At 37.4% G+C, this 22,671-nt stretch overlaps 1 protein-coding gene across 5 annotated transcripts in view; it reads left to right on the forward strand.

Moving 5' to 3' along the window:
• Positions 1 to 16,919, forward strand: part of VWA5A (von Willebrand factor A domain containing 5A) — a 31,219-nt gene extending 14,300 nt beyond the window's left edge. For 2 of the 5 annotated variants that reach the window (XM_003819947.4, XM_003819946.4), the window contains 8 exons: positions 5,251 to 5,365; positions 6,141 to 6,305; positions 6,573 to 6,673; positions 7,008 to 7,261; positions 11,586 to 11,729; positions 12,430 to 12,560; positions 15,227 to 15,353; positions 15,856 to 16,919. In XM_003819947.4, coding sequence (XP_003819995.4) covers positions 5,251 to 5,365; positions 6,141 to 6,305; positions 6,573 to 6,673; positions 7,008 to 7,261; positions 11,586 to 11,729; positions 12,430 to 12,560; positions 15,227 to 15,353; positions 15,856 to 15,935 — 1,117 coding nt within the window. In that variant the 3' untranslated portion in view covers positions 15,936 to 16,919. The other 3 variants (XM_034933938.3, XM_055095019.2, XM_034933939.3) reach the window with 2 other exon arrangements.
• The last annotated feature ends 5,752 nt before the right edge of the window (positions 16,920 to 22,671 follow it).

Consider the following 22,671-nt stretch of genomic DNA (forward strand, 5'->3'; position numbering starts at 1 on the left):
TTGGTCTATTCAGGGATTCGACTTCTTCCTGGTTTAGTCTTGGGGTGGGGGGTGTATGTGTCCAGGAATTTATCCATTTCTTCTAGATTTTCTAGTTTATTTGCATACAGCTGTTTATAGTATTCTGTGATGGTAGTTTGTATTTCTGTGGGATCAGTGGTGATACTCCCTTTATCACTTTTATTGTGTCTATTTGATTCTTCTCTCTTTTCTTCTTTATTAGTCTGGATAGCAGTCTATTTTGTTAATCTTTTCAAAAAACCAGCTCCTGGATTCATTGATTTTTTGAAGGGTTTTTTCGTTTCTATCTCCTTCAGTTCTGCCCTGATCTTAGTTATTTCTTTTCTTCTGCTAGCTTTTGAATGTGTTTGCTCTTGCTTCTCTAGTTCTATTTAATTGTGATGTTAGGGTGTCGATTTTAGATCTTTCCTGCTTTGTTCTGTGGGCATTTAGTGCTATAAATTTCCCTTTAAACAGTGCTTTAGCTGTGTCCCAGAAATTTGGTGCATTGTGTCTTTGTTCTCATTAGTTTCAAAGAACTTATTTATTTCTGCCTTAACTTTGTTATTTACCCAGTGGTCATTCAGGAGCAGTTGTTCAGTTTCCATGTAGTTGTGTGGTTTTGAATGACTTTCTTAATCCTGAGTTCTAATTTGATTGCACCGTGGTCTGAGAGACAGTTTGTTATGATTTCCATTATTTTGCATTTGCTGAGGAGTGTTTTACTTCCAATTATATGGTCAATTTTAGAGTAAGTGTGATGTGGTGCTGAGAAGAATGTATATTCTGTTGATTAGGGTCAGAGAGTTCTGTGGATGTCTATTAGCTTCACTTGGTCCAGAGCTGAGTTCAAGTCCTGAATATATTTGTTAGTTTTTTGTCTCATTGATCTGTCTAATATTGAAAGTGGGGTGTTAAAGTCTCCCACTATTATTGTGTGGGAGTCTAAGTCTTTTTGTAGGTCTCTAAGAATTTGCTTTATGAATCTGTGTGCTCCTGTATTGGGTGCATATATATTTAGGATAGTTAGCTCTTCTTGTTGCATTAATCCCTTTACCATTATGTAATGCCCTTCTTTGTCATTTTTTATCAAAAAGCCCTTGAAGAAATAGTTTTTAGTGAATATTGTTTTTAGTGAAAGCAATAAATAAAAATCAATATTTGAGTGTTACGTCTGTTCCTTACTATTGGGCTGTTATTTATTCTTGGCATTTTCAACAGACAGAACTGGCAAATGTTTTTTAAAAATTCTGAAATTTTTACTTATGCCCCTGCTTCAAAGGTAGCAGTGTAGCATTCTTCCTCTTTTCTCCAATTCTGTATTTATGTCTTCTTTTCTACAGTGAGATAAACCTAGCTTCCAGCAAAATCAGTAAACTTACTCATTTCTTCAATCTACCTATAAGTAGTCCACCCTTATCCATCAGGTATACCTTCCAGGACTCTTAGTGGGCGCCTGAAACTGTGGATACTATACCAAACCGTATATGTACCAATTTTTTTATACATACATACTTATGATGAAATTTAATTTATAAATTATAAATATCTATCTGATACCTGAGGCTGCTACTAAGTGATTAACGGTGATACAGACAGCATGGAGATGCTGGACAAAGAGGATTCATGTCCAGGGTGGGATTGAGCAGCATGGCACAAGATTTCATCATGTGACTCAGAATGGGATGCAATTTAAAATGTATGAATTGTCTATTTTTGGAATTTTTTAATTTAATATGTTTGGACTGCAGTGGACCGCACATAACTGAAACTATAGAATGTAAAACTGCAGATAAGGGAAGCCTTCTGTACACACAAAATCTCTCTGTAATATTTTATAATTCTCTGTGTAGAGGGCTTTATGTATTTTTTTATTAAATTGTTTCCCTAGGTGTTTGATGCTATTTTAAATAGTATTTTTTAATAATTTTATTTACTGGATGTTTATTTCCATATAGAAATGAATTTTAATAGCTTGTTTTACCTTGACTTGTATTTAATGATGTTAATTAATTTAGATATTAATTAAATTATATATTTGCAGACTTTTAGATATTCTATGAAGAATCACATTTGCAAAAAATATCAGTTTTATTTTTCTTATTTTTTAAATTTTTCTCTTTTTCTTATTTTTTTTAAAAAAATTTTCTTCCCTTCTGGATTAGCCTGGAGAGAACCTCTAACAGAAATCTGAATCAAAATGATCATATCCTTATTTTATTCTGGACCTCAAAGGGAACATTTCAACTTTGCACGATTAAGTATGGTGTTTGCTGTAAGGGTTTCCCTTTTTTTGTAGTTATCCTTTCTATGATTAAGGAAATTCCCTTTTATTTCTGTTTTGAGGGTTCTTTTCTCTCTTTTCTTTCTTTTGTTTTGAATAATTAATGATTGTTAAATTTCATCAAATGTATTTTATGCATCTGTTTAGATGAATGTGTGATTTTATCCTTTATTCTTTTAAAGTGTGAATTCTAATGATAATTCTTAAATGTTAGACCAACCTTGAATTTCTGGAATAAACCCAAAGTAGTTGTGATGTATTAATCTCTTTCATATATTTTTTCATTCAGTTGGATAATACCTTTTTCAGGATTTTGAATCTATTTTCATGGGAAATATTGACATATATTGTCTTATCTTGTTAGGTTTTGATATCAATTTTATGCTAGTATCATAAAATGAGCTGTGAAGGTTGCCTTTTTTCCTTGCTCCAAAAGGTTTTCTTTCATAAATATTTATTAGAATTTGCCAGCAAAGCTCTCTTGGCCTGGATTTTTTTGAGAAAGTTTTTGTTTTGAACTATTCATATTTTATGTGTTCTTATTTTTTATAAAAGTTTGTATATTTTATTGAAGTTCTTTGCATGAAATTGTCCATGATATTGCCTAATAATGTTATTAAATTTTGTAGAATATATAGTGATATTACCTCTTCTTTCCTAATGTTGGTTATTTGTGCCTTTTCTATTAATATTTCTTTCCTTGCACTGGATATTTATCAATTTTAATAATAATTTCAAAACACCAGCACCTTTGGGTTTGTTGGTACTTTCTATCATATAAGTGTTTTCTATTTCATTAATATCTGCTCGAATCTATCTTTATTATTTTCTTTCTTTTACATTCCTTGGGTTCATTGGCCATCCTTTTTTAACATCTTGAGACAGATGCTTGATAGTTGATTTTTAGACTTTCTTTTCTAATGTGTATATTCAGAGCTATAGATCTAAGCACATCTGTAGCTGAATTTTAAATATGGATATGACATTTGCCATTGTCATCCACTTAATATTTTCCAATTATCATTATGATTTCTTTTTTAAGCTTGTATAATTCACAAGTACAGTGCCTAATTTCCCAATATTCGAGGATTTTCTATTTTTGTTAGTTGTCAAAGAAAAAATTATAGAAATTAGATGATCCTCTAGATGACGTCTTCCCTCTGAGAGGATTCATTCTTTTCATTCTTTGCTTCTGAATGGTCGCTGGATAGACTGGGAACAGATCATGTTAATCCAGTCGGGGTCTGATGAACTTCAGTCGCGGTGATGGCTGGTCTATTTCTGATTCACCTCTACCTCTGGGATGTGGTCCTTCAGGGTTTTATCCTAAATTCTTAGTTGTTTACAAGAACACTTTGGCTGTGGAAAGTGCAAATTGATATTTTGTTCCTCCCGCCTGCGTGTAACCACTTAGGTTTTAAGTCATCTGCTTTTGTACTTGGCACTTGCTTCAAAGGGTCAAGGAACATCAGATGCTGGGCTCATTTCTCTTGGCTTCTCTCTTCTCCCAGGTCTTGGCCTATAGATTTTTATCTTGGTAGACCTTTGATGTTTTCAAACAAATTATTGTAAATATTGTATACAGCTTTCCTAGTTCTCTGCTGGCTTGAAACAATTTACAGTGGCATTGCTGTGAGCAGAACTTTCCTAGGGTGTTATATTTTAAGTCAGAAGTCATTGATTTAAGTTACAGTTCTGCTTTCCTGCAGAAGATGAATCAGCTCATCTCTCCATGCCTTAGTTTCCTCACATGAAAATTAGAAACCTGATAGTACTCACTTTACAGATTTATTGTTATGGTTAAAAGAGTATACTTAGGGAAAGTATTAGGAACTGTGCTAGATAAAAAGTAAGTGCTATATAAAATTTTGCTATTATTGTAATATTTTAATTTTTATTATCATCCACATGCAGCACTGTCGTGAGTTCTAGTTAGTCATCAATATATTTTTGTTGTTGTTGTTTGATTGTTTAGAGATGGGGTCTGTCACTTTGTTGCCTAGGCTGCTCTTCAACTCCTGGCACTGGCTTCCCAAAGTGTGAGCCACCACACCCAGCCAATATTGTTTAGTTTTGATTTTATACAAAAGACCTTAAAAAATATAACAGCACTTCATAACATAGGCTACAATTCAAAGATCATGTTAGAAATTTAAAGGTTGTGATATCAAGATGCTGTCAGGCTGTAGTATTTAGGATGTATTGTTACACGTAGGTCCAGTTAGAAGTCTGTTCCTGAGTCTTACAAGCGTAGAGCATTGATCCTAATGCTGATGCCACTAGACTTGGGGATGATGGCTCACACTAAGAAAGACTGATACATAAACCAAAATTGCAGGGTATTAATTTACAATGAAAACTCTGTCTGTCATGCCTTCCAAAAGCGCCTGTGCTAGTACTACCAATGTATTCTTTGTTTATATATAATTCTATTTGGGAAATCGCATTATGTTTAAGAAGTTACTTGGTGCACATGGACTGAGGCAGGGCAAGAACTCTCCATTTAGAAGTGCAGGAGGCACACTTCCTTTCTCTAAGAATAGTCTTGCTAGGGGAGATATGGTACCAGCACATCATTAGGTAGGAACTGGTGTTAGTTTCTATCTTTCTGTTAGTTTGTCACAGGGATCTTGCAGTAAGACAGATCAGTGCTCCAGTGACATTGCTATCATTTAGTAGTTGCATGATCTTGGAAAGATTTCTTAAATTTCCTGGGCCTCCGTTTCTTATCTGCAAAGTGAAGCAGAAGCCTGCCTTTTAGGGGTCTTGTGATGATTAAATTGCATCATTGATTTAAGGCATTTTTATACCTCCTAAAATATAGAATATGCTCAGTAAATGGTAGCTGTTACACTTTTGGTCAAGAAAGTAGATTATTTCCTTATGTATTTTTGGCCATTATGTATTAATTTTATATTTTCACTGTTTAATGCCTTCCTCTAACCTCTGTCCTGTTACAATTGCAGGTGTTTCTCATTTGGTATTGGAGAAGGCGCCTCCACCAGCCTAATAAAAGGTATTGCCCGGGCATCAGGGGGCACTTCAGAATTTATCACAGGCAAAGACAGGATGCAGTCCAAGGTGAGGGACAGACTGACTGTGTCTGTCTGGAGGTGGCAATCCAGACCAAAGTGGAACGGGGTGGGGAACACTGTGTAAGGGCAGGGGTAGCAACTTTCCTCCAGGATACCTGTTCCTATATCCCCAAGGCCTTAGGCTGTATACTTAGTCGGGCTACTTTTGGCCTCATGTAATAGAAGCCCACTGTAGTATCTGGAAATATGACATCTGGTCCCAGTAGCTGCAAGCTCAGAGACAAGATGCTGACAGGGATCTGGGCCTTTGCATTTAAGACCAGACACAGACAAACTAAGAGCTTTGACTGTCAAGACTGCGATTCTAGGTCTGCGCTTTAGAACCTCTTTTTGTACTACATGCATCCTCCATGCAAAAGATACAAAGAAAAGGAGAAGGAATAATCATGATATGTCTAATGGATCGGAAGAGGTAGTAAATTGCTATTCCATTTCATCTTTCTGCAAAAGGAGAAGACCCCTCTGGTGGTATTTCTAAGCTCCTCTTTCCCAGTAGGTGCCACCTCTTATCTAATCCCCTTCTCCAAGGGTCTCGTTACTCAAACATTTTCTTTATTTACATTTACGTTACTAAATATTTCAGCTTTGGCTTATTCATATGCAAAGCTTCTTCATATATAAAGCCCATCTCCTAGAATAGTATTGAGGAGTAGGCATGACATGTATTATGTATCACATCTGATACATAATAAATGTCCAGTTAACTGTAGCTGCCATTGTCTGTATCATTTGTGTTTATTCTGTTCTCTTCCCCACATTAGGCTCTCAGGACTCTGAAACGCTCTCTGCAGCCTGTGGTAGAGGATGTCTCTCTGAGCTGGCATTTGCCTCCTGGTCTGTCTGCTAAAATGCTTTCCCCAGAACAGACTGTCATCTTTAGGGGTCAGAGATTAATCATCTATGCCCAGCTGACCGGGAGGATGCCAGTGAGTTCCCATTCTTATTTGTTCCTCTAGTCAAAGAGCTACCACATGACCATTCCACTAAAGCTGGTAGGTGGATTTCAATCTCAGCCAGAGACGGCACTTGCCAAGTATAGCTAGCCTACTTCCTTCCCATCATTTCAGGTCTCTGGTTTCCTAGGCTACCTGATTCTTCATCAGATATTTTCATACATTGTTTTGGGTACCTGCTCTGATCCTTCCATGGATGATCTCTTTCTTCCGTCATTTCTACTCATCTCTAATTTGCAGGCAGCAGAGACAACAGGAGAAGTATGCCTCAAATATACACTCCAGGGCAAGACTTTTGAGGATAAGGTGACATTTCCTCTACAACCCAAGCCTGATGTCAAGTGAGAATTCAGTTTTCCCTTCCTTGCTTCCTTCCTTCCTTCCTTCCTTCCTTTCTTCCTTCCTTCCTTCCTTCATTCCCTCCCTCCCTCCCTCCCTCCCTCCTTCCTTCCTTGTTTCCTCTGCCATCTTTGGGGATTAGATTTCTTCTCTTAATTCTGGGCTCCATTGTAATTGTTTTCCTACAATCATTTTTTATTTCTAAACCACCCAAGTCTTATCTCTCCCCTTATCTGACTTTATCTTAACTCTTCTATTCCTAACTTTTAGGAGCCCTGAGAAACTGGTATATGGATGTCTTTCCCTACATTTCAGTACTTTTTTTTTTCCTTTCAGCCTCACCATTCACCGCCTTGCTGCCAAGTCCTTGCTCCAGACCAAGGACATGGGCCTCAGGGAGACTCCAGCAAGTGATAAAAAAGATGCATTGAACCTTAGCCTTGAGTCTGGTGTCATAAGCTCCTTCACAGCTTTCATTGCTATCAATAAGGAGCTCAACAAGCCGGTTCAGGGGCCTCTGGCTCATAGGGACATCCCAAGGCCAATTCTGTTGGGTGCTTCTGCCCCATTGAAGATAAAATGCCAATCAGGTAATGAGTTTTATTCCATTCAAACTCATATAGAATAAAAGATTCTGACTATCTGAGCACATTATTTAAAGGAAAGGGCTGTGAAATGTTCTCAAATTGCTTTGTTTTCCTTATACCTCCACACCTAGGATTTCTGGTTAGTGTTAAATTTTTCTGTCCCAGGGAACTGGAATGCATCCCATTGGCAAGGAGATTTAAAATAATCCAAGAGAAAACAAAAAAAACAAACGTTAAAATGTAGAAAGTGCAGGTAAACCCTGAGTAACCAAACTGCCTAATCTGAAGCTGATATATCTTTTTTATTGAGATATAATTCAAATATCATACAATTCACCCATTTAAAGTGTACAATCCAATGGGTTTTAGTATGTTCACAGAGCTGTGCAACCATTGATTGCCACAATCAATTTTAGAGCATTTTCATCACCTAAGAAATAAACCTCATAACTATTAACAGACATTTCCCATTTCTCTCCCTGACCCCACCTATCTTCTCCTCCACTCCCCTCTCCACCAGTCCCAGTAATCACTTACCTACTTTCTATCTCTATACATTTGCCTATCCTGTCTTTATGTATTTGTTCTGGACTTATTTTCCTTCTTTGTTTTTGAGACAGGGTCTCACTCTGTTGCCGAAGCTGGAGTGCAGTGGCACAATCATGGCTTACTGCAGCCTCAACCTCCCAGGCTCAAGCAATCCTCCCACCTCAGCCTCCTGAGTGGCTGGGACTACAGGTGCATGCCACCATGCCCAGCTAAATTTTTTTGTATTTTTCGTAGAGATGGAGTTTTGCCATTTTATCCAGGCTGTGGCTGGCTTATTTCACTTAACATAATGTTCTCCAAGTTCATCTATGTTGTTGCAAATAACAGAATTTTGTTCTTTTTTATGGCTGAATAATGTTACATTGTGTATATATAGTACATTTTCATCATTCATTCATCCACTGATGGATACCTAGGTTGATTCCATGTCTTGGCTATTGTGAATAGTGCTGATATCTCTTTGATATTACTGATTTCTTTTCTTTTGGGTATATATCCAGCAGTGGGATTGCTGGATCATATAGTAGCTCCATTTTTAACATTTTAAGGAGCCACAGTTTTCCACAATGGCTATACTAATTTACATTCTCACCATGGTGTGCAAGCATTCCCTTTTCCCCATATCCTCGCCAGTACTTGTTATCTTTTGTCTTTTTGATGATAGCCATTCTGACAGGTATGAGGTGATATCTCATCGTGGTTTTGATTTGCAATTTCCTGATGATTGGTAATGCTGAACATTTTTTCATATACCTATTGGCCATTTGTATGTCTTCTTTTGAGAAGTGTCTACTCAAGTCTTTTGTCCATTTTTAAATAAGGTTATTTGCTTTCTTGGTTTTGAGTTAAATTCCTTCTGTACTTTGTATATATTAAGCCCTTATCAGATGTTTGGTTTGCAAATATTTTCTCCCATTCCGTAGGTTGTTTCTTCACCCTGTTGATTGTTTTCTTTGCTATACACAAGAGGTAACCTCGTTTATCTATTTTTTGCTTTTGTAGCCTGTGCTTTTGAGGTCATATCCAAAAATCATTGCCCAGACCAATGTCGTAGATATTTTCCCTTATGTTTTCTTCTAGTTGTTTGATAGTTTCACCTCTTACACTTAAGCCTTTAGTTCATTTGAGTTGGTTTTTCTATGTGATGAGAGATAAGGGTCTAATGTTATTCTTTCATATGTGTGTATCCAGTTTTCCCGATGCCATTTATTGAAGTGACTGTCTTTTACCTATTGTGTTCTTAGCACTTTTGTCAAAAATTAGTTGGCTGTAAATGTGTGGATTTATTTCTGGGCTCTCCATTTCTGTTGTATTGGTCAGCGTCTGTTTTTATGCAAGTACCATGCTGTTTTGGTTACTATAGCTTTGTAGTATATTTTGAAGTCAGATAGTATGATGCCTCCAGCATTTTGTTTGTGTGTGTGTGTGTGTGTGTGTGTGTGTTTTCTCAAGGTTACTTTGACTATGTTTTTATAATTCCATACAAATTTACAATTTTTTAATGCTGTGAAGGATGTCTTTGATATTTTCATAGGTATTGCATTGAATCTGTAAATTGCTTTGGGTATTATGGCCATTTTAGCAATATTTATTCTTCCAATCCAAGAACATGAGATATCTTTACATTTATTTGTGTCTTCTTCAATTTCCTTCATCAGTGTCTTACAATTTTCAGTATAGAGATGTTTTACCTCCTCAGTTAAATTTATTCCTAAATGTTTTAATTATTTTGTAGCCATTGCAAATGAGATTGTTTTCTTGATTTCTGTTTGAGAGAGCTTGCTGTTTGTGTATAGAAACACTAATGACTTTTGTATGTTGATTTTATGTCCTTCAACTTTGCTGAGTTTGTTTATTCTATTTAACAGGTTTTTTTTTTTTTTTGGTAGAGTCTTTAGGGTTTTCTATGTTTAAGATCATGTCATCTGCAAACAGGGGTAGTTTAACTTCTTTTTTTCCAATCTAGATTCTTTTTATTTATTTCTCTTGCCTAATTGCACTGGCTAGGACTTCCAGTACTATATTGAATAGAAGTGGTGAAAGTGAGCATCCTTGTCTTGTTTCTGATTTTAGAGGAAATGCTTTCAACTTTTCCCTCTTCAATATGATATTAGGTGTGAGTTTGCCATAATTGTCTTTATTATGTTGAGGTACCTTTCATCTATACCTATTTTTATCATGATGTTGAATTTGTTTAATACTTTTTCTGCATCTATTGAAATGATCATGTTTTTGTCCTTTTTTATGTTAGTGTGATCCATGTTTATCAATTTATGTTTATTGAACCAACTTTTCATCTCTTGGATGAATCACATTTGATAATGATGCATGATCATTTTAACGTACTTCTGAATGTGGTTTGCTAATATTTTGTTGAGGATTGTTCATCTATGTTAATCAAGGATATTGGCCTGTAACTTTACTTTTGTTGTTGTATCTGGTTTTGGTGTCAGGGTAATGCTAGGAAGCTTGTTTTTAGGGTAACACTAGAGAGCTTGATGGAAGCAAGCTGACATATAGGAAAAAAAGTAGAGAAGTCAAGAACTTAGTAGTCCAGATGAGGTCAAAGATCAGGTAAAACAGAAATCTCTAACTTAGAAAACTGGAAAAATCAGATATTATATTTTAAAACTAGGAATTTTTAAATTTTTTTTTTTTTTTTGAGTCAGGATCTCACTCTGCTGCCCAGGTTGGAGTGCAGTAGTGTGATTGTAGTTCACTGCAGCCTCGATCTCTTGGGCTAAAGTGATTCTCCCACCTCAGCCTCCTGAGTAGGTAGGACTCTAGACATGCACCACCATGCCTGGCTAATTTTTAATTTTCATATTATTTAGAAATGAGGTCTCACTACATTGCCTAGGCTGGTCTCAAACTTCTGGCCTTGCGTGATCCTTCTGCCTGGGACTCTAGGCACATGTCACCGTGCCCAGATAATTTTTAAAACTTTTTATAAAGATGGGGTCTTGCTACTTTGTCCAGGCTGGTATCAAGTTTGTAGGCTCAAGTGATCTTCCCACCTCAGCCTCCTGAAGTGTTAGGATTACAAGCATGAACCACTGTGCCCAGCTTCAATTTATTTTCTATGAGTGGAACAATTCTGCATAATAACAAGGTCTTCATGGCTTGGGAGGAAGTGGCAGAAGTAGAATGAAGTGGAAGTCATTGGATTTGATGAAGTTGAAGAAGCTTTGCATTAGGGTATTTTATAGGCTATCTACATGGGTGATGAAATCTCAAGATGATGGTAGGCCTTTTAATGGAGTGGAAGTCTATGGTCTAGTTTTCAGATACTTTAGTGAATGATTGGAAATAACAAAGAGATTGGAAGTAGACAATAGTGACGACATGTGGAAGGTAAACCACATTTAATGATCTGGATGCAGCATCAGGGACTGAAGAGGTTGCCAACCCTACCTCCCTACTTGAAGTGTGGTACATTGAGCAACAACCATTTGAGAGTGATGGAGGGAGAATAGTTTTTTGGGAGGATAAATTCAGTTTTAAGTTGAGACTTAGCTGGCAGAAGCCTCCTGTAGTAAAACTAAAGATGCAGGAAAAATTGTTTAGCATGTGTCAGGGGTTCCAGAGGACACAGTAGAAGGAGAGCTCAGAGGGTGAGGGTTTGTGCAGGAGGTGGGCATATGCGAGAAAAATAGCACAGTAAGGGTGGTGACTGAAGCCAGTGTGGATGGGAGGGTATGTATCTTGAATTGTCACGGTCCTTTGCCCACTGCAGAGAGCAGGGAGTGCCATTGTCTTAATGTTTGGATTTTTTCAGGTTTTCGAAAGGCCTTACACTCTGACTGTCCTCCTTCAGCATCTCAGCCCAGAGGGGAACTTATGTGTTATAAGGCCAAGACATTCCAGATGGGCGATTACAGTCTCTGTGGGTTGATAAGTCACAAGGATCAGCACAGTCCAGGTGAGTACCTCTATAGGAACATTTTCTCAACAATGTTTTTCTGTCACATCTATAGGACTAGGCAAGCTAAAAGCTTGTAGTTACAGCTATGACAAGAGATGCATGTTTCTCGAAGGGACCCCCCATGCATTGGAAAAGATTCATTCCTCCACCCACAGAACCAGCCTGGAAACTTACCATGCAGATGAGGCAGGCCTCGGTTCACCCCTACAATCTATAGGGACTGACAAACTAACCTTCAGTGTTCTGCTGCCTGTGGCTTTCCTTACCCAGGAGTTCATCTGTTTGAAAAGCACTGGGCAGAAGGTCAGATTTGTTCCACCCCTATGTTTCCCAGGGTCAACCTAGCTAGGTTCATTAGGATATCATATAGGACCCTGAAACCTGCTATCCCAGTGGAGTCTAGGGTGACCCCTAGTCGAACAAATACCCTTGGCCATCTCAGCTCACACAGCTTGCCTGCGGGCTGCCCTCGCCTCCCAGCAGAGCCCTGCTGCCACCATCTGTGAGCCCCTGTTCCACTGGGCATCCTTTCACAAGTAGGGTTTGAAGACCGATCTTCTGGATGTTGTCTGATGACTTTCTTTCTATTGCATTCTTGCTGTGGCCTGTCTCTGAATTTAGCAGCCCTAAATTCAAGTGTGCTGAGGTGCCGATAGCTCCACAATTTCTCATTCTTCCCTTTTCTTTCTCCTCAAAGGCTTTGGAGAGAATCACCTTGTGCAGCTGATTTACCACCAAAATGCAAATGGTTCCTGGGATCTGAATGAAGATCTAGCCAAGGTCCTAGGTATGAGTTTGGAAGAAATAATGGCTGCACACCCTGCCGAGGTAAGATTCAATGGAAAAAGGAGTATGTATGTTTTTGAGAGAGAGGTCATCATTGAGAATTGAGGTGATTCAGGACCTACCTGAGGAAGGAGAATATAGGGGGCCATAGACTAAATTAATTTGTAGTAAATAGAGGCTGAAGGTTTTTCCGGTCATGTTAGAGCAGAAAGAGCAAGGGATTAATGGGGAAGCTAGTAGGAATTGATGGGGTTTTTTTGCTGGTGGATGACAAAGGGGAAGCAAAAATCCTCTTCCACTTTAATCGTATTCCCTGCCAATCATCTTGGTTATGTAACTAATATTTAGTGAGCAACTACTCTGTGCCAAGCACTGTGCTAAGCAGTTAATATTCATGAGCTTATTTATTTCACACATTAATTTAATAAGGTAGATCCCGTTTGTGTTGCTGTTTATAGATGAAGAAACTGAAGTTTAGGGAGGTCTAAAAATGTGTCTGAGTTTACCTAGCCCATCAGTGGCAGAGCCAGATTCAGTTCTAAGAGTATCTGTCTTGAGAACCCCCAATAATAACCTCATTATTGCTCCTCTTCATACCGATGAAAGTGGTCCAGACATTGGCAAAAGTTAACTGAAGTCAGGATAGGTAAAGTGTTGTTACTAGGAACCACCTAGTTGTTTCAGATGTATTTAAATATGCTGATAAGGATAAATTGCATTCCAGAATTTCAAGGTAACTTGCAAAATCTTCTAACGCTCATTGAGAAGTTGTTAGGCATGAGACAGGTGCAAAAAGCCTGAAGGACAAATATCATTCTAAACTTTCAAAATGTGGAAGGAGATCAAATAAATTTCAGATATTCTGCAATTCCACTGTCCAATACAGTATCCACTAGTCACATGTGGCTATTGTGCCTTTGAAACGTGGCTAATACAAATGAGGAACTAAATTTTTAATTCAATAGAGGTGTGCTATGGTGGGAAATACATACTAATTGCAAAGACTTTTATAAAAAGGAATAAAACATTTCATCAATAATTATTTTTATATTGATTGCATGTTAAAATGATGACTTTTTAATAGATTGGGTTAAATAAAATATATCAGTAAAATAATTATACCTCTTTTACTTTTTAAAATTTGGCTACTAGAAAATTTAAAATTACATATGTGTCTAGCATTATATTTTTATTGGAAAATGCTGTTCTAGAAAAGTAATTAAGATGATAATTCATACACACTTGGAAGAGGATACAGGGATTATTAGATGCACTGGGAACAAAAAACATCAGACTGACATTTCCTTCTTTGGAATGGTAACCAGGCCAATGAATCAAGTGAACCAACAGACCTGGTATATCTGAATTTCAGTGAGGAATTTGATTTTTTTTTTTTAATGATGAGAACATGGACCAAGTACAAATCAGTTGAAAACCCATGGCGCTGAATGATGAATTGATTTCCAACTTGAAACAGATTTTTAGACCCACCAGGCTCTGAATTCTCTGGAGGTCCACAGTTTCAATGAAGATTTAGATGAAGATAAAGACCAAGACTTTCCTATTTGTAGATGACAAAACTGGGAGATAAACTATCAGTCAAAAGAATCAGGATCCCAAAAAACCTCTGAACAATGAGTTGCAATTTTTCATTAAAAAAAAAAGAAAAACAACATAGTAGGAATAAAAGCTAAGTACTGTTTTGGGTTCCAAATTCCCAACTCTACAGGTAGAGAAGAGAGCATTTGCACATGAAAATCAGAGGTTTTAGATGACTGCAACTATGTGAATCAGAATATTTAACTAAGAAATGGAGGACAACAGGGTTACCTGAAATGGGCTGTGATTGTAGAATTCTATAAGTACATTTACCTCCAGATAGACCATTTAAGGAGATATATTTTTAAAATCATTATGCTCTTTGTTTTTAGACTAGGAGAACAAGCGTGGGGACGCTTACTGCTTTGACATAAGCAGTCCTCTTAAGGAAGAAATGGAGGAATTAAGAATTCTAATCTGAAATAAGACCACTCAGAGAGGACATGATAGCCATTTCCAAGTTTTAAAAGTCATGATATAAAATAGGAATTTCCCTTGATCTCCTGACTCTGAAAGCTGAAGCTGGGAGCAGTGAGTGAAAACTCATGGGAGACAATTTTCTGCTGCATGGCTGAGATTTTCTATTGAGAAATAAGAGAACATAACTAGAGTCAGAATATTTGGCCTTTAGTCTCACTTCTGTCATTTGCTAGACAGCTAAGTTTGAGCAAATCATTTTGTTAATACTTCTATATGAAATCAGTTTTCTTTCTTAAAAATGTTTATTGATATTTTTTCATGATTTCTTTGGTGGGGGGGTATAAGGGTTACAATTAAAAAAAACTCATGAAGGTACTTTATAAACTATAAAGCAATTTTGCCTGTGTTTCTCTTACTAGAGCTGGCCTTGTCTTAGGGGTTTCCAGAACTGTCCTGGTGGTTACACTGGATTTAAAACTTAGGATTTTCTATTTCGAGACTCAATGGATTGCTGCCCTGAGGTTTAAGGCCTGGCATTATGCCTTGCAAGTAGTATCTGGAGGTAAAGAGAGACCAGGTAACTCCATCTAGTGACATTTAGAAGGATGCTAAGTGAGGAGGGAGTGAAGCTTTTTGCATCCTTTTGAGGGACTTCCTGTGCCAACTGGAGCTCTCTATCTACTGTGCAGCTTGTGGATTCCTCAGGCTGGGCCACCATCCTGGCCGTGATCTGGCTGCATAGCAATGGTAAGGACTTGAAGTGTGAATGGGAGCTTCTGGAAAGGAAGGCCGTGGCCTGGATGCGTGCCCATGCAGGTAGGAGCACAATCCTAAGGCCTGTCTCCTTCCCCTTCCCTGGCCTGGCGGAAGGTGACCACAAGAGAGTCCCATTGTCACCTGCCTCCACCATCCTGCTTCAGATCTTTACTAATCTTCCTGCTAGTTCTTTTCTTGGGAGGACAAGGGTGAAATATTAAATTGGGGACAAGGTAGGTGGGTGAGTAGGGAGGGAGAGGGACACAAATGGGGAGTGTGAACTGTGAGAAGGACAAGTGGCATTGATTCTCCTTACTGTCTCAGTACCAAGCTGAGTAGAAGACTAGACTTGGTGCGTGTTCTCCTGGCTGTTTGTTATCTCACTGCAGCTGAGTGTATCTGGGGCCAGAGAAGATTCAAGGAGAATCTGGGCAGCAAGAAAAGAAAAAGCAGGGATATTGAGGACAGATAAAAGCACAACTCAGGGTAGATGATCTGGGAGGTTTGGAGGAGCCTCTAATTGCAATCCTTCATCCCTGCTTCTTGTTTTTCCTCACCACAGGCTCCACCATGCCTTCGGTTGTGAAAGCTGCTATTACTTTCCTGAAGTCATCTGTGGATCCTGCTATCTTTGCCTTTTGAAGATACCCTCCAGAAAAAGAAGTGCCTTTAATTTGCTACTGTCATTTCCTCTAGTATCACTTTTGCTGTGATGATGTGTTCTTGTGTTTTATAACTCTTTATTTTTTGCCATAAAAGTAAAGGATGCTTACTCCACTTTGCTTCTCTGCTCCAGGTTCACTTTGGATATGATCTTTCTTTTCCCAACATATGCCCTCAGAAAAGGGACAGTGGTCCCAGAACCTATTCCCTTTCTTGAGGGAGTTCAAAACATTCATAGGCAGTAATGTTCCTCCCAGGGTTTCCAGGGAAACAACATGAAAAACAGGTGACATGAACTACAGACTAAAGATTGCAGCATTTATGTTAGAGAATGCTTGAATTAGAGAATTTTCTGCATTATCTTTGTCTGTTCACTTTCTATCTTATATACTTATCAGGGCCATACTGGTAAGCTTGTGTAGGAGGAGTTAGAGGGAAGTTGAAAGCCAACATCTGGATCAATGTAATGTCAAGATCACAAAGAGAGAGACTGCAGGGGTCCACTGTGAGAGGTGACACTGTTGGGGACCTTCCTGATTCATTCTTCTTGGGCTTTGCTAGCCTGTACAACCTACATGTCTTTTCTTCCACTGCCTGAAAGACTTGGGTTGAACTATAACTGTTGGAGAGAGATGTTCCTCTTTAATCATGAAACACCTTAAGAAGTCTATAATGCAATCCTTAGTCCTACCCTGAACCTATGTGTCCTCTAAGTCAGGCCCTGATCTAGTGCAGTAAAGGGAAGGGTGGGCTTAATGGGAGCTTTGCCTGGGACCTGAACCTGGAGCACTTACCGCATTAGGAAGAAAGGAGCTCCCCGTAATCGTTCCTGACCCTTGTGTCTCATATACCCTATCCTAGTGGAAATGACCCTATTTGATATGCTGTCCCTTAAAATAACTTGTATCAATGCTGTCCCTTAAAATAACTTGTATCAATATTAAAATGACTATTTCTACCCTTTGATGAGTAAATGCAGTGGTTCTTAAAGTGGTCTCGTCTCCCTACCCCACAATATTTTGGTACTGCCACTTGGGGAAGCCAAGCTAGGATAGTAAATTGACCAGAACACAGTTGTGGAAATTTGACCTGAAGTTAGTGAAATAAAACTTAGTAGGGAAAAAAAGCTTAGCAAGAGGTCTACTCTTCCATAGATTCATTTATTGAACTTACATTGGTTTTATTATCCCTTGTTTTCTGTTCCAGCTTTTCTGATGCCTCCACTGTTCCCATGGTATCCTGACCCTCTATCTTCTGTTGTAGGCTGACTTCTTTTATATGAAGCAAGTAAAGGATACTAATAAGAATACCACTGTAGAATCCTGACCATACCCTTAAATAGTTATGTGATGATGGGCAAATGATTTCACCCTCAGGCATTTAATATCCTCATCTGTAAAACTAAGGGATTAAACTAGAACTTTATTAACACTTTCGAGTTCCACTCAGAATTCCTAGAGGAACATCGGTGCCTTTTCACTCAGAAAGTGGGTGGACTAGGCCTGAGTTTCTTTAAGTTGTTGAGTTACCTGGTATTAGGAAGACTTGTGTGACTTGCATAGTGGAGTCTAATCTCTCAGTCTTTCTTCCAAGTTTGTTTATGCTGAATGTGATCTGCGGAACAGGGTTGTTAGAAATGCAGCTTGTTAGAAATGCAGAATTTTAATCGATACCAGGAACTACTTTATTTAACAAGGCTCCCAGGTAGCATGCATGCACATTGAAGTTTGAAAAGTAAAGGCTTAATATTTTCATGAAATAGGCTTATATCCAAGTCTGCTATCTAGATAGACCCTACCTATGTAATTTCAGAAAATAGTTTCTTAAGGACCGTGAAACTTGTATAGTTAACCTCTGTGCACACAATGCTGTAACTTTACATTTATTATGCGGAGCGTTTATCGTTTATCTCCTTTTTTCTCACCCTTCAGCTTCCAGACTGGGGCTTGTGGACTTAGTACAGGGCGTTCTAAAACAAAAGCTAAACGAACTAAAAGAAACAAAAAAAAATTATCAACCTGTCTTTTGACCTCTTTAAAATAAGACAACTACAGTTTTAAAGTGGCATGGTTTTATTTTTCCATTTGGGCTCCTGCACAGTGAAATGTTGTGCCAACTGTAAATTCCTTGAATCTAAACAAGTGTCAGTCTTCATAATCAGCAAATGGCATTTTGGCACATTTGTTGAAACCCCATTTCAAGTCTGATGCTTTATGTTTTGGGAAAGTATAAAGAACCATCTGTAATTTCAGAAACTGGTGGTCCAGGCAAGGAGCCCAGGAGAGAAGCTGTTCTCATCTCCCATTAGTTGCCTTTATCTAGTGCTTGTTTCCCCCACAGCAGCAGACTTGGCCACAGGAAAAGTGGCAGATACCATTCCCTCAAGATTCTTCCACTCAAACAGCCCAGGAGCTCCCCTGGAGGGTTCTCTGTTCTACACAGACTTGTTAATGAAATCCATCCTCTGTCTTCCCCAACTCTAACACAGTCCCACTCAGGGTCACTGAGCATCTGCTCTTCCTCTCCCAACTCACAGCAATTCCTTCCTTAAAAACAGTCCATCTGCTTTCTGGAGTATCTGATTGACCAGGAGAAAACCAAGAAAAAAACCCATGCAGTGAACTGTGTATTTTATCAGTTTTTGCCTCATATATTTTGATATTCTCCTAAGTGCATATACATTTAAAATTATCATACATCCTTGGAAAATTGACTCTTTTATCATTATTTAATGCTCAGCTTTATTCCTGATTTTTGTTGCTGTTGTTCTGAAGTTGGCTTTGTCTGAAATTTACGTAACTACTGCAGCTTTCTGCTGATTGGTTTTGGCAGGGTATATCTTTCTCCATCCCTTCACTTTTAGCCTATATGAGTCTTTTTATTTAAAGTGGATTTTTGGAAACAACATGTGGTTGGGTCTTATTTATTTGTTTTTGTTTGCTTTTAATCCACTCTGGCAATCACTACTTTTAAATTATCTACCCATATCATCTATATTTAGAGTAATTATTGATAAAATTAGGTTAATATCTACCATGTTTGTCAACTGTTCACTATTTATTGCATTTTTTTCTTTTATTTTTTCATTTTTGCCTTTTCTCACTTTAACCAGGCATTTTGTGTGATTTCATTTTATCTCCACTCAATATATCCATCATATTTCTTAAGAATTTTTTTAGTTTTAGCTCTGGGGTTTGCAATATGCATTTATCACTAATTTAAGCCCACCTTCAAGTTACACTATATCACTTTACATGTAGTGTAGTTACCTTATAACAGTATTCCTAATTCCTTCCCATCCACTATGACATTGCTGCCATTCATTTCACTTATGTCTATATTTTAACTACCTAATTGTTACTATTATAACTTTAAACGGTTATCTTTCAGATCGATTAATAAGAAAATGAAAATATGTATTTCACTTTTATTTATTTCTTCCTGACATTTCCTTTCTTTGCATAGATCTGAGTTTCTTACCTGTATCCTTTTTCTTCTTCCTGAAGAATTTGTCTTAATACTTCTTGTAGAACAGATCTGTGGGCAATGGATTCCCTTAGTTTTTCTTTTTGTCTGGGAAAGTCCTTATTTCTTCTTCACTTTTGAAGCATAATTGTGCTGAACTTATAGCTCCGTGTGTGTGTGTGTGTGTGTGTGTGTGTGTATTTTTTTTGAGACAGAGTCTCGTTCTGTCACCCAGGCTGGAGTGCAATGGTGCGATCTCGGCTCACTGCAACTTCCATCTCCTGGGTTCAAGTGATTCTCCTGCCTCAGCCTCCCGAGTAGCTGGGACTACAGGTGCATGCCACCACACCTGGCTAATTTTTTTAAATTTTTAGTAGAGACGGGGTTTCACCATGTTAGCCAGAATGATCTCGATCTCCTGACCTTGTGATCCACCTACCTTGGCCTCCCAAAGTGCTAGGATTACAGGCACGAGCCCCTGCATCCAGCCGTCTTGTCTTTTAACACTTTAAATATTTTACTTCAATCTCTTTTAGCATGAATAGTTTTTGGCAAGAAATATGCTGTTATTCTTTTTCCTCTATAGGTAAAGTGTTCTCCCCCTCCTGCCCCACAGAATTTTGGGATTTTCTCTTTGTCTTTGGTTTTCTGCAGTTTGAATATTGTATTTGTAAATGTAGGGCCTTTTGTATTTATCCTTTTGGTGTTATTTTAACATTCTGAATCTGTAGTTTTGTGCTTTTCATTAATTTTGGGAAATTTTTGCTATAACTTCAACTATTTTTCTGCTTAGTTTTTTCTTGTATTTCAATTGCACGTTACACCGTTTGAAATTATCCTGTAAGTTTTGAATGTTCTGCTCTGTTTTTCCTATGTGTTTGTTTTTTATTTTGTTTTTGTTTATATCTTTACATTTAAGTTTAGGAAGTTTCTATTGGTCTATCTTCCATTCCAAAGATTCTTTATATAGCCATGCAAATGTGTGTTTATTTTTTATTTGGTTTTTGTTTTTATCTTTACATTTAAGTTTAGGAAGTTTCTATTGGTCTATCTTCCATCCCAAAGATTCTCTTCCGGTTTGTAAATGTCAGCAGTGACTCTGAAGTCACCTGTCTCTCAGGATTTCAGGATGACTATTTGCCTGTGTTCTCAGTTTCTAAAGGGTACACAGAAATGAGTTTTGTATTATTCCATTCTTGCATTGCTATAAAAAGAAAACCTGAGACTGGGTAATTTATAAATAAAAGGTTTAATTGGTTCACAGTTCGGCAGGCTGTACTAGAAGCATAGCAGCTTTTGGGGAGGCCTCGGGAAACTTAGAATCATGGTAGAAGGCAAAGCAGCCGGTGTCTTCATGTGGCCGAAGCAGGAAGACGAGAAAGAGGAAGGAGGTGCTACCCACTTTTAAACAACCAGATCTCGTGAGAACTCTGTCACAAGAACAGCACCAAATGGGGAAATCCACCTCCATCATCCAATCACCTCCCACCAGGCCTACCTCCCACAGTGGGGATTACAATTCGACCTGAGATTTGGGTGGGGACACAAATCCAAACCATAGCATGTTGGTTCAGCTTTTTCTTGTGGTAATGATGAGAGTGATGATTTCCAAACTCTTTGCATGTTATAGTTGAAACTGGCCTCCAAGTAGTCTGATCTACCAAATCTCCACACTTCACTGACCCTTCATTTACAGAATTGTACTTTTTGGAATTTCAGAGGTAGAAAACATTCTTTTTTCTATTGTGGTCTATCCAAAGTTAAAAGTTTGGGTTTGTTTGTTTTGCACATAAACCAGTTTTTATTGCTAAGTGATGTAACAAACAGACATCCTTAATGGTGAGATATGAAAATGAGGTGAGCTGTGGGGAAGAATTCAGTAATGCAGTGAGGGTCCATAAATAGACAGAGTCTCAGGTAGGGATGAGGGTATAATGTTAGGCAATTCTTCTTAAATAATAATAAGCATAGTCATAAAGCTGAAAGTGGAATTGTATAGAAGTATAGTCAGGCTTACTTTTAAATATATATATATATATTTAAAAGTATATATATATACTTTGTCAGCGATCAAGCCCTATGTAGAGTTTAGAATCCATGCCTTTTTTAGTCTTTATTTCACCTTTAAAAAAAACAGCTTAGTGAAGTGTAGTTTATGTACTGTAAAATCCATTCATTCACTTTAATTCTTTTTTGAGGTATTGTAATTAACAGTTTAACATTCAGTGGATTTTTAGGGTAAAGATGCTTAAGCTTACAAGCATGTTTTCTGCTTTACTGAGGTACAATAGACAAATAAAAATGATCACTCTGTGTCTTTTGATTGGAGAATTTATTTCATTTACATTTAAAATAACTATTGATAAGTGAGGACTTACCACTGCCATTTTAATTGATTTCTGTTTGTTTTGTAGTTGGCTTGTTCTTCTCTTGCTTTCTTCCTTTATTTGATTTTTTTTTGGTAGCAATTTGCTTTGATTATTTTCTCTTTATGTTTTGAGACTTTTCTTTGTGGTTATCTTAAGGCTTTCATAAAAATAACTTGTATTTATAACCATCTATTTTAAGTTAGTAACAACTTCAACTGCATACAGAGACTATGATTGAAAGTATTATTATTTTTTACTTTTAAAAATAAAAAATGTGAAATAGCTACTTGTTTTGAATATTAAGAACAAAGATTATAATACTTTATTAATAAATTAGCTGAATTATCTGGTTTTGGGAGAATCTGTAATCACTAATAGATAAAACCATTAAAATGAATGTTACAGATACAATTAATACACAGCTATATATTTTCCATTTTGTACCAAATATTTATACAATAATCATCTTATAATAATGTTCAAGTGTAAATAAATATATGAATGACACTACCACCCTGGTCCAAGATACATAGTGTTGCACATATTCAAAACAACTTTATCAATTATGATAGATTAAAAATTAGCACTTCTGCTGTTGTGATTTCTTAATGTCCATGGCTAAACAGACACACATTAAATGCAGAAGATATTGTAAAATGAAGCTGTAGTTCAAGCAGATCAGATTTATCTGAGGAATAGATAGAAATATTCTCTTATAACTATCTATTAGAATGCATGATCAAAGGACGTGTGACGTTTGAAGGCAGAGATTCTGAATTTGGGTTCAATAGTTTCTGAAGCTCCAAGAACTGATAGTTGGTTCCAAATGGCCTTAATATTGATTGAGACACCAAATACTTTCAGGCTCACATTTCCATTGA

This window comes from Pan paniscus, chromosome 9, assembly GCF_029289425.2.
Source record: "Pan paniscus chromosome 9, NHGRI_mPanPan1-v2.0_pri, whole genome shotgun sequence".
NCBI lineage: Eukaryota > Metazoa > Chordata > Mammalia > Primates > Hominidae > Pan > Pan paniscus.